Genomic DNA, 17,947 nt, shown 5'->3' on the forward strand with positions numbered 1-17,947 from the left:
CACACACACACACACACACACACACACACACACACACACACACAAAATGCGAAAAAAAAATCTTGGGTGTAACATACCTTCTGAAACATCAAGAGGACATACATTTAACTTTATTATTCCTTCAGGGACCATCAATACCTAAGAAATGTTATAAAACTAGTACTCAAAGGTACTCTTTTGGGTCAAACAGTACCTCCATTGCATAGTTCTGGAAGATATTTGTATTACTGGTGTTGAGGGAAGATGCCATTTCTGATTTCCCAGGCAAGGCAAACTTTGACAGGGATCCTGATTGAAAAAACAAAGAGCAACACCATTAAAACTAATTAGCAGAAATATAAGATTTCTTTACTTCCATAAATTATCTGATAAAGGGCACTTGCTCTACTCAGCACGTTAAAAGTTGTTAATAAAGACCAAATCAATAATGAGAAAGTATTTTTAACGCAAAAAAGAATGGTGTAAGCTATTGTTCACCGAACTACTGAAGGGGATAAACATAGTAAAGACCACATTCCCAACTTCATTTTTTATAACAGAAATAGACATGAAAACTGAACTAGAACATGTTCTTCACCTAATAGCAAAAATCCAGAAGTTTGCCAACATATTTTGTCAATGTATTTTTGTGTATGTGTGCATGTACAAACATGCTGCAATGTATGTGTGGAGGTCAGAGGAAAACTTGCTGGAGTCAGTTCTCTCTTTCTACCACATGGGTCCTAGGGACTGAACTCAAGTCATCAGGCTTGGCGGCAAGTGCCTTTACTCACTGAGTCACCTCACTGGCTCTACCATATTTGTCTTTTTGACAAGACTGTGGGGAAATCAGCATTCTCATATGCCAGTGAGAATACAAAATAGTATGTATCTGTGGACAGGAGCTTAGAAATATTAGATCAAGGACAAATGTTGAATCATTTTCTAAAGCTACTCTGGTGAGGGCAGGTGTGGGGATGCACACCTGTAATGCCAGCACTGGGGAGGCAGAGGTGGGTGGATCTCTGTGATTTTGAGGCCGGTGTGGTCTACATAGTGAGTTTCAGGCCAGCCAGGGTTAAATACCTTGTCTCAAAAACAACAAACAAACAACCCCCCAATCCCCCCGAAACCCCCCAAAACAAAGCAAACAAACAAAAAAACCCCTCCAAACCAAAGGTGAAAAATATGGGGCTGGAGAGATGGCTCAGCAGCTAAGAGCACTGACTGCTCTTGCAGAGACCCTGGCTCAGTTCCCAGCACCCACATGCCAGCTTAACTTTATTTCTAGTGGACATGATGCTTTCTGGCCTCTGCAGGCACCAGGCACACATGCAGTATACTTATAGACATGTAGGAAAAACTCTCTTACATGTAAAAATAAATAAATAAAAATTTAAAAAATGACAGGGCATATAGACATTGTAGCATTATGAAGACTGGATGCCCATCAACAGGGAAGTGGTCAAATAACTATGATACAGCCACATAGGATGAATGTGAAAATGAGTGAGGTACACTGATATGTGATGAAGCAAGATGGCCTTTAGGATAGTCTGTCAAATTTAAAAAACAATGGGTGGGAAAGAGTTTAGAGCATGTTACCTTTTGAGTTTTGAAATAAAAAGACATATAAAGACATATTTGCATTTATAAGTGGAAAGATAAACCCAAAATGAATAAAAATGGTTGCTTCTACTTCTAGGATTAGAAGCAAAAAGTGTGAAGGGTGGGGACAGAAGCCAAACTTCTCTGAAAGTGCCTTGGGTATTTTTTTTGAGTCGTGCAAATTTTACAAAATTGGAAAATCATAAAGAAAAAAGTAAAGGTACTGTACAAAACTAGGCAAACCTTCTAGGGAGGCAGAACTTCCCAGGCTTGTCTGGCTGAGATCAATTCCTTTGGTCCCTGAAGTGGCACTGCTCTCTTGGGAGGAATTGGCTCCTTCCAACTCATGGCAGACATCTTCATCTGTCAAAGAGGTAGATTCAGAATCCTGGGCTCCCACTGAAGAAAGACTGGTACGATCAGAACTTTGATCCTAAGAACATAATTGTAAGCTTAATTTCCTTCACATTTAAAGTTCATCATTTAAAAATCTTTTCTAAGGTAGAAACAACTACCTACTACCTACCTATTATCTAATCACCCAAATCATCAACATTATAACTGTTTCTGTAAGAAAAACAACCAATTTTACAAAGACATATTACTTTGGATGAACATGCTGGAGATCATCTGTGTGTGTGCACACTGGTGTGTGCATGTGTGCATGTCAGAGGACAACCTCAAGTGTTGTTCTTCAGGAGCTAGCTAGCTGTCCACCTTGCTTTTGGAGCTCACCAAGTAGAATAGGCTGGATGTCCAGTGAGCACCAGGGATCTGCTTGTTTCTGACTCCACTTTGCAGGGATTACAAACACAAGCCACTGTACCTTTCTGTTTTTATTTTTTTAATGTGGGTTCTGGGGATGTAACTCAGGTCCTTGATTGAATTATCGTCTTATCCCAATTTTTAGTATATACATATATATAAATATATATCCATTATTTATGTGTGTATATGCATGTGTACATGTGTGCCATGACATGCATATGGAAATTAGAGGAAAATCTGTGGGAATTTGTTCTCTCCTTCTACCATGTGGGCTTCAGGGATCAAACTCAGGTTGTTAGGTTTGGTGGCAAGTGCTTTTACCTGCTGAGCCATCTCACCAGCTCCAGCCCAACTTTTAAGAATTTTTTAAACTTCCAACAAAGTATATACCCATTTATAATGCAATTTTGCTAACTTTTTGTTTCCATTTATTATTTTCCTCCATGTAAACTCCTATCCAAATGATACCATCAGATTTTATTCTTTTCAACATAACTTAGGTTTCAAAGAAATATATTTTTAATTTTCATTTTTTAAAATTCTAAAGTATAAGTTATTTTTTCCTCATTATACTAAGAACACATGACAAAATCTGGTAGATAATTTTTCATGAAAAGAAATTAAGTATCTATAACTCCAGACAACAAAACTTGTTTCTTTCTGGTTGCTCCTACTGCCATTTCAATCATAAAGGACTTTACCTTTTTTATGTAGTCAATTTATGGGATCCACTTTTATATCTTTGTTCCACCTCAAAATGATAAAATATCACCTTTTAAAAATATTTGTATTTTATGTTTGATTGTATTGCCTGCATGTGTATAAATGCACCCATGTCATGCAGTGCTGGAGGAGGTCAGAAGAAAGCAATGGATTCTCCTGGAACTGGAGTTACAGATGGTTGTTAGCTACCATGTGGGTGCTGGGAATCAAACTTGGGTCCTCTGCAAGAGCAGCCAATGCTCTTAACTACGGAGCCATCTCTCTAACCCCCCAGTTTTACTAATTCTTTTGCAATATTTTCCCTTCTCATTTCTCTTCCTGCTCCTTTAGTATTGTTAGACTATCCCAAATACTCCATGTTTACTTGCCTTGAGCTTCATTTTTCCTTTTATGTGTGTGTGTGTGTGTGTGTGGTACATATGTTATGTATGAGCATGTGTACCTATGCATGTGTATGTGGAGGCCAGAGGTCAACATCTGGTGTCTTCCTCTATCACTGTCCACTTTATTTATTTTTTTATCATTTATTGTGTGTGTGCACAAGGATTCACTGATGTGCTCATGCCACAGTATTCATGTGAGGTCAGAAGACAACTTGTGGGGGTTGGGTCTCTCCTTTTGCCATGTGAGTCCTGGGGATTGAGCTTAAATGGTCAGTAAGTAAGTGCCTTTACCCACTGAGCCATCTTGCTGGTGCCACTTTATTTTTTGACTCAGGGTTTCTCACTAAACTTGGAGCTCACCTATTGGCTAGAATGACTGGCCAGGGAACCCATGTTGACCTTCATTTTAAAGGGAATGATTATAATGTTTCACTATTAAGTATATTATTTAATATAAGTTTTTGATGTTCTATCAAGCTATTTTACCTTTCATGCCATTTTACCTTTATAAAAATTTTTTTTTTGGTCTTTTTGAGACAGGGTCTCCCCTGTAGCCCCAGCTGTCCTGTGGTCATTATATTTCTAACCCACTGGGAGTGGTGGCATAAACCTTTAATCCCAGCACTCAGGAGGCAGAGGATTGCCTTGAGTTCAAGGCCTGCATGAGATATATAGTGAGACCCTGTCTTAAAAATAAACAAGCCAAATTTTTATCAAACCCATTCTAGGCATTTATAAAATGACTGCCTATACATACTTATTAAAAACTAGATTGGTAGAAGCTAAATAGTTCTAAGTCTGTTTCTATAACACATCTCTCTCATGAGCAGCAGAGATGATTGTGAAGGGCATGTCTGCAAGAGTCCATCCTTCAGCATGCATACAGGGTACAGAAGAGACTTTAAAGACAATCACAGAAGGAAGGTTTTATTTTGGTTGGTATTTTCTTCAATATGGAAAGAACTTTCCTTTTAGGAAAAAAAGGGGTAGGGGGACTGGGGGTGTATCTCATTTGGTATGTGCTTGCCTAGTATCTGTGAAACCCTGGATTTGATACGGTTTTTCTACCCCAGTGCCATATAATGGTGGCACATACCTGTAATCCCAGAACTCAGGAGGTTAGGCGGCAGGAGTCAGCCTGGACTACATAGTGAGCCTGAAGGCTACATGTGACTCTGTCTCAAAACAAAACAACAGCAGCAACAACAGAAACAATTCTAATTGGGTATAGAATTCTTTTTTTTTTTTTTTTTTTTTTTGCCTTTTTGAGACATGTTCTCTACTTTGTAGCCTAGGTAGGTTCCTGCCTCCTTGCCTCCTGAGTTCTGGAATTACAGAACTCAGAACATGGCTATTTTTCTTTTCCCAGTGCTGGGGATTGATTCTAGGGCCTGTGCATACCAGGCCAAATGCTGAGCAACATTCGCTGGAATGAATTTGAAGTCTGATTTGTTTCTGCTTCATGTCAATAGTTGTCCGTAGAATTTCTCCTTTACCCTTAGCCCAGGCAGATTTCTATCCCCTTTTAATATTGGGTATCCTATTGTAATATAGAGGCAATTTAATAATTAACCACTTCTGTAAGAAAAACAATGACTAGCCTAACTATATGTTAAGTAGTCTTCCATTTAATCACTTGCTAATTACACCTGGCTTGTTCACCTGGGCTTCACGAAGACCAGCTTTCATGTTGGCAGCTAGTCTCACCTGCGGCCATTTCTGCAGCCTGTTTCCTGTACCTAGGCATCTCCATCAATCGGGAACACCATTTGCTTTCCAACTTTAATAAATGTCTGAAAATTTCTGATGCTCTTATTTTCTATTTTCATTGCTATGATGGATTTATTATATTTTCATATTTTTCTGCCATTTTAGTGGACTTTTAAGAAAAAGGTAAGACAGCTGTGAATGTCACATGCTTTTAATCTCAGCACTTGGGAGGGAGAGGCAAGCAGATCTCTGTGAGTTCAAGGCCAGCCTGTCTACATAGTGAGTTCCCAGCTAACTGGGGCTACAGGGAGACCCTGTCTCAAAAAGACCAAAGGAAAAGAAAAAAGAAAAAAAGAAAAAGATAAGACAAATGTATATTTTAACATCCTGAACCAGAGATCTTATTGTGATTTCTTCAAAGAAGAATTACCTGGTACAAAAAATAGAACAGTTAAAAATTTAAAATTAACTATAGATCATTCAGCTTTAACTAGAAGACCTGAAAAATGATTTCCTATTAAATGGCATTAAAAAACTTAAAAATGAGGTTCAGCAAGACGGCTCAGCAGATAAAAGCACCTGTTAGTTGCCCGGTAACTGGATTCCTGAACCCACAGTCAAAGGAGAACCCACTCCCAAAAGTTGTCCCTGTACAGGCCCACCCACACTCAGTATCACACACACAAATACATAATTTTAACATGAGACCCAAAATTCCTTTATGATAGCAATAACCCAAGTACTTGGTGCCTTTAATGCTAGAAACTGATATGGTATAAATTCTTTTGGTTTTCATCCATAATTCTTGTTATTTTGGAAACAGCTTCAGGGTGATAAAGGTAAAAGCTCTTTGTTGTAATGTTGGGGTGCTTCAGATCTCAGAAAGCAAGCTCTTTCTCTGACCTTCACTTGTCCTCTTTTACCTGCACTTTTCATCTTCAGGGAAGGCTACAGAAACTAGAATTTCACCCAAAGTGGATCATGCAAAACAAGCACATTATTTACTCTTACTCTGACTTTATTTCAGAGCTGGTGAGAAAGGAATTTTCTGATCTACTTTGTCTGATGGTAGAGCCTAAAACCTTCAATTCAGAAAGTGCCTTGCCACATATCCAGAAGGAACAAATGCTATACAGAGAGGCCAAGAAGAATCTGGATAGCCCTCCCTGGGTCTCCACTTGGTCTATGGGCACTGAATCAGATACTTTTGGCCCAATCACATTTCTTTTTGAAAAAACATTTATTTATGGGGTGGGGAGGGCATGCACAGCACTTGGGGTAGTCAGAGGATCCTTCAGGTGGTTCCCAGGGATTCAATTCAGGTCCTCCATTAGGCCTTTTCTTCCATTGGGGGGCAATGGACCTGTTGGGTGGGTCTGGGCCCTCACTACACAGTCCTTTGGCTTCACCTACTCTTGCGACTCAGGAGGGCTGGAGGACGACTGAATCTAAAGGGCTTTGCAGGCAGCATCTGTCCTGAAGATCAGGCCCACTGCGGCTGGAGCGTGGGAATACTGTCTGGCTGGTGAAATCATACTCGCCCAGCGTCTTTCCGTTGTTATTGTAGAGCCTCTGCTGCTCGGATGGATGTTGCAGGAGGCTCTCCACCAGGCACTTCAGCTCCAACAAGGTGCTCGACTCCTAGGCTTTGATGAAAATCATGGTCTTGTGGCGCCGGATAATGAAACACATAGACATTGTCGGGCCCTGGCTGGACTTGTGTTTGTAGACAGGCTCTGGCTCTGCAGTTCTGGCTGGCCTGGAGCTTGCTTCGGGGTCCTGGCTGGACTTGTGTTTGTAGACAGGCTCTGGCACTGCAGTTCTGGCTGGCCTGGAGCTTGCTTCGGGGTCCTGGCTTCTCAGGTTGGGTCCAGAGATGCGCTGGGATGGGCCTCAGGTGAAATATCCTTCAGCAATATCCCACCAACAGCTGGAGAAGCTGCGATCAGAGATCCAACAGCCACCTCCCAATCACATTTCTAATGATTGCCTATACTTCAGCTGAGGATGTGAAGGTTCGCGGAAGGGAGTGTGGAAGCCTGGAGAGGGCACAGAAGCTTTGTCTTTTTTCTACATCTTTATTCTTTGTACTATCCTTTAGAATAAGCTGGGGAACATGTTTCCCTGAGTTCTGCAAGACACTTGAGCAAATTAGTAGAGCCTGAGGAGGGGCTGTGGGAACCTTGATTACAGGCCGGCAGCCAGCAGCTCATATGAAACCACTGGAAACTGTGCAGCTTACATTTAAGCAAATTTTATGTGGCCAGTGTCCTGGGTCTCAGCCTTTAACCACGGAGATCTGACTGCTATCTTCAGGGGTATAGTGTCAGAATTGAATTAGGAACACAGTGTTGATGTCTACTATAGGGTTGACAGCCTACTTTCTGTTGAAGGTTAATTCCTCACATATTTTAAGTTCACAGAATTCTCTGTGTAATAAGCATACTATGAAGGAAGTACTTTTTTTCCTTCAATATTCTCAGAACTAAGGTTTAAAAACTTTAATCTTTAACAATTCCATTACAACAAAGCAGAAGCAATAATCAAGGTGGGGACTTTCTAGCATTAGTGATTTACGGTGCTTTTTTTTTTTTCTTGATTACCTAAAAATGTGTCAATTATTTTGGTTTTATTCTTTTGGTCTTTTTGAGACAGGGTCTCCCGGTAGCCACAGGCTGGCCTGGAACTCACTATGCAGATGAGGCTGGCCTCAATCTCACACTGCCTGCCTTTGCCTCTCAAGTACTGGCAATAAAGGTGTGCACTACTATGCCCAGCTGACTTCTTTTGGTTTTACTGGTACTTTCATCTTTTTCCAGTTTTGTTGATTTCTGCTCTATATTTTTTCATTCTACTTTGTTCTTACTTGTAGCTTATTAAAATAGAACCATAAATCACTGACTGTAAATTAGTTTCTTAATACAGTATTTAAAACTCTAAGTTCATCTTTATGTACCTCTTAGCTGTATTCCACAAATTTTAACATGCTGTATTTTTGTTCATTCTTAAATTATATTGTAATTTACTTCATGATTTTTAAAACCTTTTTATTTTACATGTATGTTTGCCTGCATATATGTATGTGTATTGTATGCATGCCTAGTGCCAGAGAAGACCAGAACCCCTGGAACTAGAGTTACAGATGGTTGTTAGTTGCCATGTGTGTGTTGGAAACTGAACCCAGGTCTTCTGTAAGAGCAGCAGGTATTCTTACCTGCTAAGTCATCTCTCCGGCCCCATGATTTTCATTTTTGATTCATGAATTATTTAGAACTTTGCTTTTTCTTGATATTGTACTTAATAATTTTAATTGAATTCTATTATAGTCATAAAATGTCTTCAATTATAAAAACTTTAAAACATTTTTATTTATTTTTATTTTATGTGTATGAGTGTTTTGCCAGCATGTATGAAGTGCACCAAGTGTGTGCAGTGCCTGTGGAGGGCAGAAGAGGGTGTTAGATCCCCTGGAGCTGGCGTTAAGGACAGTTGTTAGCTGCCATGTGGTTGCTGGGAACTGAACCCAGGTCCTCTGCAAGAACAACTGATGCTCTTAATATCTTATTGAGATATTATTTATGTGCTGTAACATTTAGAAATAAATTTCACAAAAATTGATTTCAAAAATTCAAGAAAATCTCCTACTAAGATTCTACAACTGAAATTCAACTTTTGAATCGAATTAAAAAATTATAACTATGTATTTTTTTGGGAAGGAATGTACATGTGTTATAGTAGGAACGAAATCAGTGAACAACTTGCAAGAGTCGGTTTTCCTTCCACTATGTAGGTCCCAAGGGTTGAATTCAGGTCACCAGCCTTGACAGCAAGCACTTTAGTCTCTGAGCCATCCAATCAGCCCCCAATATATTGACTTCTTAAAGTCATATACTGAAAACCCTATAATGTTACAATTTCTGTGTTGGGCTACTATAAGTATTTTAAAGAACTCAGGAAACCAAAAAGGTAGCCTATTTGCTGGCCAACTATAATTTCTCTTCCTTCTTGAAGATCCAGCTTCCTTTTAGTAAGATTTTCTTCAGCCAGAACTTCCTTGGAACATCTTACAGAGAGTCTGTTTTCCATGAATTCCTTTATTTGAAAATGTCTTTATTTTACCTTCACCCACAAAGATAATTTTCACTGGATATAGAATCTGCACTGACAGGTATTTTCTTTCAACATGTTAAAGATGCGTTCTCACCAAATTCTTCCCTTCATGGATTACGATAATGCATGGCCATTTAGAGCTTCATTCCTGTAGTAATATGTAATTTTTCTTTAATACTTTTTAAGTTTAAAAAAATTTCATCAGTTGTTTTCTTATAGCAGATGGGTGGCTTTTGTTGTTAGCAGTTTTCTTATGATATGTACAGATGTGTTCTTTTTTCTTTTCTGTCTTTTTGAGACAGGGTCTCCTTATAGCCCTAGCTGGCCTGGAACTTTCTTTGTAGACCAGGTTGGCCTCAAACTCACAGAGATCTGCCTGCCTCTGTCTCTCAAGTGCTGGGATTAAAGGCATGTGCTACTACACCTGGCCATAGATGTGCTTTTAAAAATTATTACTTGGGGAGCAGTGCATGCCACAGTGCATGTATGGAGGTCAAAGGATAACTATGGAGTCAGTTTTCTCCTTCCACCTTTACATGGGTTCTTGGGACTGAACTCAGGTTGCTAGGCTTGCACATGTGCCTTTATTCATTGAGCCATCTCGCTGGCTCCAAATATGGTTTTGAGTCTATCCTTTTTGTAGTTTGCTGAGTCTTTTATATCTGAAAATTTGTTATCTTTCTTCAAGTTTGGGGAGCTTCAGTCATTACTACTGCAAAAAATTTTTTTTTTGCCACAATCACTTTAATTCTTCTGGACATCCAATGGCATCAATCTTGTATCTTTTGTATCGTCTCACAAGTCTCTGCATTTCTATAAGTCATCTCTGTTCTTCAGCTTAGATAATTTCAATTTTTAAGCACAATGAATTTCTTCCCCTTTCTGTTATCTGCGTTCTGCTCTTTAATCCATACACCGGGTTTATTTCATGCTAGGCAAGCACTTTACTGAGCTATATCCTGTGCCTCTGTTTCTTGGCATTTAAAAAAAAAAATCCTGCTTCAGCCTCTTGAGTACTGAGGCTAGAGGAACATACCATTTTGCTCAGCCTTTCTGGTTTTTACATCAATTATTTTGTTAGTTGGTTGGCTGGTTGGTTTTGAGAAAAGGTCTCACATAATCCAGGCTAATATAAACTTGCTATATAGCAGAGATAGCCTTATCTCTGATTCCCTTGACTCTGCCTTCCCAAATGCTGGGATCACAGATACATGCCATCATCCCCATTTATAGTAATCAAGAAATTTTATCTTGGGTATTATGAATGTTAGGTTATGTAGCATGGTACTAGTATATTTGAGGGAATATGGATGTTTTTGTTTTAGAAGCCAATCAACTGAATTACACTTGGGCTGTGTTTTTGGTGTTTTGTTTTTTTAAAAAATGATTTTTATTTTATGTGTATGAGTGTATTGCTTTCATGTGTATAAGTGCACCCATGTTGTGAAATGCCTGTTGAAGTCAGAAGAGGGCATCAAATCCCCTTGAACTGGAGTTATGGACTGTTATCTGCCATGTGGGTGCTGGGATGGAACCTGGGTCCTCTGCAAGAGCAGCCAGTGCTCTTAACTGCTGAGTCATCTCTCCAGCCTGTGTTTTGCTTTTTGTAGATAAGAGTTTTAACTCCATTTCCTTTGCTGGTTTGCAGCTATCCCATGTAAGTGTAAGTCAAGAGTTATGCCAAGACTTGTATGGGATTGCCTTCAAACTCTTTAGTCCCAGAGGCCTTTCCACCCTAATTCCTCTGTGCAGAAAACATGGGTTCTCTTATAATTGTAGTTTCCAGAGCTATGATGGTATACCACGACTGCTCTTGGGGAAAGGAGGAAACTCACCGGGGGAGGGAGGTCTTTTCTCAAAATCTGTCAGCCCTTATTTATTTTGCAGAATCTTTAGTTGTTCTTTTATATCTGTCTGAGTTTTTGTTATCAGTAAGGGAAAGTGGGGTGGGCTGAAATGGCCACAGTGGACCCAGACTATCATCTTGATTTTTGAAAAATATTTTTGCTGAATATAGTAAAATAGGTTGGCAGTCATTTTCTTTCAGCATTTTATTTAAAAAAATATATATTTATTTTATGTGTATGAGCATATTGCCTGCATGTATGTGAGCGGACCTGTGTTGTGCAGTTCCGCAGAGGTCAGAAGAGGGAGTTGGATTCCCCTGGAACTGGAGTCAAGGACAGTTCGTAGCCGCCGTGTGGGTGCTGGGAATCGAACCCGGGTCCTCTGCAAGAGCAGTGTTCTTAACCACTGAGCCATCTCTCCAGCCCCCTTTCAGCATTTTAAAGATAGCTTTCCAGTGTCTTTCAACATTACAGTTTCTTTTCAGAAGATACAATCATTTTCTTATTGTTATGCCTTTGCAGGTAATGTGTCTCTTTTCTTTAGCTCCTTAATTTAGTATAATACTAAAGGACTGAGTATAATTTTCTTTGAGTTGATTCTGTTTGACTTTGAGTTGCTATCTTTAGTTACTTTTACAAAATTAATTGCATTAGCTTAAGTATTTGTTAGTCTAGTCTTTCTTTTAAAGTCAATTATATGAATGCTAGGTATATCTGCTGTGCTGGACAGCTTTAGTTGTCAACTTAACACCCTGGTAGAGGGAGCCTCATTTGGGGAATTGCCTCTATTGGACTGGCCTGTGGCCATGTCTGTGAGGCATTTTCTTCATTATTGAGTGATGTGGGAGGGCCCAGTCTACTGTGGATGGTGCTACACCTGGGCAAGTTGTTCTGTACTGTATAAGAAAGCAGGCTGAGCGCTGGTCAGGGGAGCAAGCCAGTAAGCAGCGTTCCTTCATGGCCTGTGCTTCAGCTTCTGCCTCCAGGTCCTGTCCTGAGTTCCTACCTTGGGCTCCCTCAGTGATGAACTGTGCACTGGGAGATATAAGCCAAATAAACCTTTTCCTCCCCAAGTTGGTATTGGTCAGAGTGTTTTGTCACAGCAATCAAAGGCAAATTAGAACTCTGCTGACCTCGATCCTTCTATTTTGTATGTGTGTGCACATAAAATGTGTGTGTGTGCATATAATTAGCCAGAGGACAATCTTGAGTAATGCTCCCAGGCACCATCTACCTCTTTTTTTTGTGTGTGTGACAGTCTCTCACTTGCTTGGAACTCACAGAGTAGGCTAGGCTGGCTAGTGAGCCCTAGAAATCTCCCTGACTCCCTTTCCTGGCACTGGGATTACAAGTGTGTCACCATGCCTGGCTTTTTAAAATGTGGGTTCTAGGACTCAAACTCAAGCACTTTACTGACTGAGCCATCTCCCCAGATCCTCTTTCTGTAATTTTAATTTTTATCTATCTCCAATTCAGTGCAGATATTTTCGAGTGCCAGCTCTAATCTTTGCTTTGCTATTAAATTGATTGCATTCTTAATATATTTTTCAGTTTTATGGTTTATATCTGATTCTTTTTTCAAGATTTAAATTATCTGGTAAAACTGTCCATGTATACAGTTTTTATATCGTCTCCCCTAGTTCCTTGACTATATGATAATCACAAAACAAACACAAGTATTTGATCACTTGAGATTCTCCTTCCATTGCCTATTTTTGACAAGGACTCCAGATACTTCATCCCTTCAGGAAGGGAACATTTTTCTTCTGTTAAAGACTCCTCATTTTAATTTAATCACAGATTGAGCCAAGTCAAGTCTAGGTTGTAGTCAGACTCAGTCTACCTCTGGTTTGCCAATGCTGCTAAGGCATAGATTTTATATGTGGGAGTAGTACTGGGGGTTGAACTTATGGCTTTATCCATGTTAGGCAGAAATTCTACAACTGAGATAAATATCCAACCCTAGGCATAGGTCTATCAGGGCTGAGGACCCTGTTCACCAATGCTTCTTGGACGCTCAGATACTAGCTACTATCCCATCACATTGAAGTTGTGAGCTCTCTTGTGAGGCTTTCTGATTACCTGTCTCATGAAGTATCAGCATTTGGATGTGCATCCCTACCCTCTTTAGTATTGCTCTCTCTGATCTTGCCTATGGGAATTAATTCTCCATTGTTTACAGAACTAGCAATGATGTTCCCTGAAGGAGATGTTAGGCAAAGCAATGCTGATGTTCTTTTATGCCCACCAGTTAGTCAATTCTAAGCAGCCCCTTAAAGGTGAGAGGGAAAATGTGGTCCATGAGGTGGGCTACATCACTAAAGAACTTAAGTCTGCTAACTTGTTCAAGCAGAAGTCTGGGGGAATATGTGTGGGAATAGATTTTAAGAGTGTGAGATAATGGTGAAAAGAACATAAAACTGGATCATGCTGAGTTTATCAATATGAGCCTACCAAGTAGAAAGTCTAGGTTTAACATGTGTAGGAATGACTTTTATAGTATGGATATAGTCTGGACTAAAATGTTTTACCTAATCTTGTAACCAAAAAGTTACTGTTTATAATGTAAAAGCTTACTAAGCCATGTGCTCCTTTTGTAACCCGAGCATATGACAATCCCTTAGGACCTCTTCTTGTCCTCCACCCAAGATAGTATATGAATGTCTGTATGCATGCTTTACATATCAAAGGGCTGCAAGCAACATGATTTTCTCACTGCAAATAAATAGAAAGAATGAGAAAAGTCTGTTTCTTCTAGTTGCATGTCATATTCTAGGTCTAGGGACCAAAGGCCAAGATTATTTGATAAGGGTAGATCCTGACTTTTATTTCCTCATTTCATGCTGGATATACTATCGCCATAGGAAAAGAATAAGAGAAGCCCTTGTACAGGAGCATAGTTCTCAGAGACATATGAAGGAACAGGTGCTCAGCAGTTTAGGTCCACTCTTGGTCTTAAAATTAATGCTAAGAGTCAGGCTGTTTCTGTATTAAGGTATAACTTACTGTGGCTTTAAAACACCACAAATATGGAGGAAGCTAAAGTTAAAAAAGGTGCCAAAAGTTTATTCAGTCAATTAGCTTTAGTATTTGTAAAAAGATGGCCTACTGAGGAGGAGCAGGAGATGTCTGATATTCCTTGGCTTAGTGAGGGGATTTAATGAAGTAAAGTAGCTTGGTGAAGGGATGTTAAGGTTCTGGGAAACTGGAATACTGGAGAGGATTCATTGCTGAAAATCTAATCCTCCACAGTGGGAGAGCCCAGAGGACATGCCCTTCACTAATACTGTAAGATACAAAATGGTGAGAGGGGCACCAGTACATTTGAAGAGCTTTGTCATTACTCTTCTTGTGCCAGACCTTATGTGGCTGGTCACCTAGATGAATTAAACGTAATGGGTCTAAATGGACCCTGGAGTAGCCGGGGCCAAGTGGCAGCATTGATCAACAAAGGCAAGATAAGCATATTTACTATAATGGACAAAACCGTCTAGATAGTTGAAGTCCTCCAAGTTTTCAATTTTGTTTCCATACTTCCTCCCTCTTCATGTGCCCTCATTCCTTTCAAAAGGCAAAGCTTGAAACTGCAACCTTATGCTCTGTACTCATAATTAGTAAAAAATGCCTTCTAGGAAAAATGGCTATAGAACTTTAGCTCATCTCTGTAATTCTCTTTAGAATCTTATCTCTCTGCCTACTGATTGTATAGTTCTCTGGTGACAATTAACAGACTCTCTATACTTCATTAACATTTTTGGTGTTAGGAGCAATGCAAATCTGTCACAAGCTACTACATCCTAACCAGGAAGAGATAACATATGTGTGGCTAGTAATTTTTGATGACATAATAGAGAATGAAAAAAAAATGTGCATTCTGAAGGAAACATTGAAACTCAGAATTTTCATATAACAAATACTCCAGGACCTGCAAAAAAGCCTATTGTCTTGGGGATGAGGAGATGGCTCAGCAGTTTAGGTGTTTACCTTTCTTGCAGAGGGCCCAGGTTGGGTTCCCAGCACCCATGTGGCAGCTCACAACTGCTTTTAACTCCAGTTCCTGGGGATCTGCATGCACATGGTACACGTGAACTCACACAGACACACACACACATATACATAAAATTTACAAATTGTCTTTTATAAGCTGTATTTAAAGGAATGGTTAAGCAGACATATGTGTAAAGAAGGAGATTCGGTAGTGGTAGTGGTAAAGGCAGTGTATGAAAGTAAAAGTAGTAACTACTAACAAAACCCACCTTCGATGATGTGGTGTACATGGTGAATCTTGAGTACCATTTGCTTGCTTTCTCTGCAACTCCTTTCCCAGCAGTAAACACACTGTGCCTTAGAACATCTAGTTTAGGTACCAGCAGTGTATCTAAATTAAATGAAGGTGATGAATGGGTTAATGTTTCTTGAGATCCTTCCCTAAATGGGCAAGTGGGTGAGAAGGCTGGTGAAGACCACAGTCTATCTCTTGGTCTCTCCTCACTTTTAGTATAACTTTTAGATTTGGTAAGTCTCACAGGTCTAGGAGAATTAGGAGGCAGGCTTGATCTTCTGCAGGCCTTGACCAATGTTGGGCTTTTCTTATTGGTTAATTTATCATCACATGCTCGTTGTAAATCAATGCTTGGTGTACGACTTGTCAAAGGACTGCTCATGTTATTCATATACATCTCAATTTCTTCAGCCAAATCACGTCTAGCAGATGGTGTTGATATGCTTTTGCTGTCATCTTCATCCTCTTCTTCCTCTTTTTGCTGCTGTTCACTCTCAGCAACCAAAAGAGAGAGGGGATCAAATCCTGTTACAACGTCTGTTTTTTCAGAAGGTTTTACTGAAAAGCTGCTATTCATACGGTCAATCCTCTTGGAATTTTGTGTAGCAACACATCCCACTTTTGATCCATCTGTTTCTTTTGATCCATCTATTTCACTGTCTAAATCTTCTAAGTCAAAAATAACAGGAGAATCCACTTTATCTGCTAAGCAGTTAGAACCATCAAAAGGTGTATCATCATCACTAGATTCCTTTTCTAGGCTGTCTCTTTTTGATCTTACAGGTGGCTTTCCAATATCAAGACTATTTGGTCTTGTGCTTTTTGAGATAACATTTGAAAGAATTTTTGCATCAGCTCCTAATTTTTCAACTATATCTCCAGGGTTTGTTTCCTGGTTAATTCTATTCAGCATAAATCCCATCAGTACCCCTCCACTAAGATTACGGTTCCTATTTCCCCAGGCCATTTGCTGTTGCAAATTAGATTCATTGTCACTTTTATGCCTTTTCCTGAAGCATCTGCTTTGCATGTTTCCTGTTTCATTTGTATCCTCAAGAGAGGATATTAAGAGTGGCTCAGGTAAACTTTCTGAAAAACAAGAAATAACCTTTTAGCTATGAAAATGCATTGTACAAATATAAGTCATCTTAAATATTTAAAATTATAGAAATGAAAATGATAATGGCAGACACCATTCTAAGCAGCTTACTTTTATCATTACTGTAAACATTCCAACATTCATAGAGCAGATAAAATGGACATGCAGAGAGATCATTTAGCCAAGGTTACCCAGTTCTTATGTGAGAGAACAGATTCAAATTCAGATCTAACTATGAAGGTATGTTCATAGCCATCAGAATGTACTGCTTTAAAAAAAACCTGATCAATTAAGATGTATATTTAACAGTAATAAATTTATGTTAATTCTGCTAAATGAATGAAGTAACAATAGCTGTACAACTATGGCTGTGCTGAATGAACTTGAGAGTCTGAATCTTCTGTTGATTAAAATGGAAAACAAAGCTGGGTGTGGTGGTGAAAGCCTTTAATCCCTGCACTCAGGAGGCAGAGGCAGGCAGATCTCTGAGTTCAAGACTGGCCTTGCCTACATTAGTAAGTTCCAGACCATCTGGGGCTACCAGAAGACCTTGTCTCAAAAAATACAAAACAAAATAAATCAACAACAAAAAAAATCCTAAAATGGAAAACAAGCTCCCAAACATCAAATCAAATTGAAGGTAGTTCTATTATCTTTACTCATAAGTAAAAACTATTTTAAAATACTCAGATCTTGAGCAATTTTATATTTGCTTTGTTAGTTGCTCTTTTAAAATATAAAATATTTTAGAAAGAAAAAAAATATTGGTCATTGGCTACTTAAACTATCTGAAGGACTGTTTTTTTTTGTTTGTTTGTTTTTTGCTTCTGAAAAAAACAGGAACCACATGTAGACTACAAAACCATATGCTTCATTTAAAAGTTGGCTAGGTTGGGGCTGAAGAGATGGCTCAGCAGTTAAAAGCAATGGCTGCTCTTGCTGTAGACTGATTCCCAACCCAGGTTTGATACCCACCTCCCACATGGCGGTTAACAACTGTCCGTAAATCCACTTCTGGGGATCCAATGCCCTCTTCTAACTTCTGCGGGCATTGCATGACACGGGTGCACTTACACATATGCAAGCAATACACTCATACACATTAAAAAAAATGTCAGCTAGGCATATGGTTTCCTCAGATTCATCACCCTTCCTGCTCCCAGTTTCCTTTGCAAAAAGTCCCAACAGTTCAAATTCAGAATGCAGGTTACAGATGTACCCCTACACTTTGTTATAATAAAAAGTTGAGGGGCTGGAAAGATGGCTCAGTGGTTAACAGCACTGGACCCAGGTTTAGTTCCCAGCACTCACATGATGGCTAACAACCATCCATAACTCCAGTTCCAGGGGGAATTGGAACTCTTCTGACCTCTGCAGGCATCACACTACATGAGTACACTTCCAGACATGCAGGCAAAAGTCATACATATATATATAT

General features: G+C 39.4%; 1 protein-coding gene across 8 annotated transcripts in view; it reads right to left on the reverse strand.

The window, feature by feature from the left end:
* Nucleotides 1–17,947, reverse strand: part of Dennd4a (DENN domain containing 4A) — a 148,976-nt gene that overhangs the window by 18,349 nt on the left and 112,680 nt on the right. For all 8 annotated transcript variants that reach the window (XM_029565000.1, XM_029564999.1, XM_029565003.1 and 5 more), the window contains 3 exons: nucleotides 15,385–16,499; nucleotides 1,831–2,020; nucleotides 194–288 (listed from right to left, as the gene is read on the reverse strand). In XM_029565000.1, the coding sequence (XP_029420860.1) occupies nucleotides 194–288; nucleotides 1,831–2,020; nucleotides 15,385–16,499 (1,400 nt within the window). The remainder of the gene's footprint in view (nucleotides 1–193; nucleotides 289–1,830; nucleotides 2,021–15,384; nucleotides 16,500–17,947) is intronic.

The sequence above is a fragment of the Nannospalax galili genome, unplaced genomic scaffold (genome assembly GCF_000622305.1).
Source record: "Nannospalax galili isolate Female #2095 unplaced genomic scaffold, S.galili_v1.0 scaffold54, whole genome shotgun sequence".
In the NCBI taxonomy this organism is placed as follows: Eukaryota; Metazoa; Chordata; class Mammalia; order Rodentia; family Spalacidae; genus Nannospalax; species Nannospalax galili.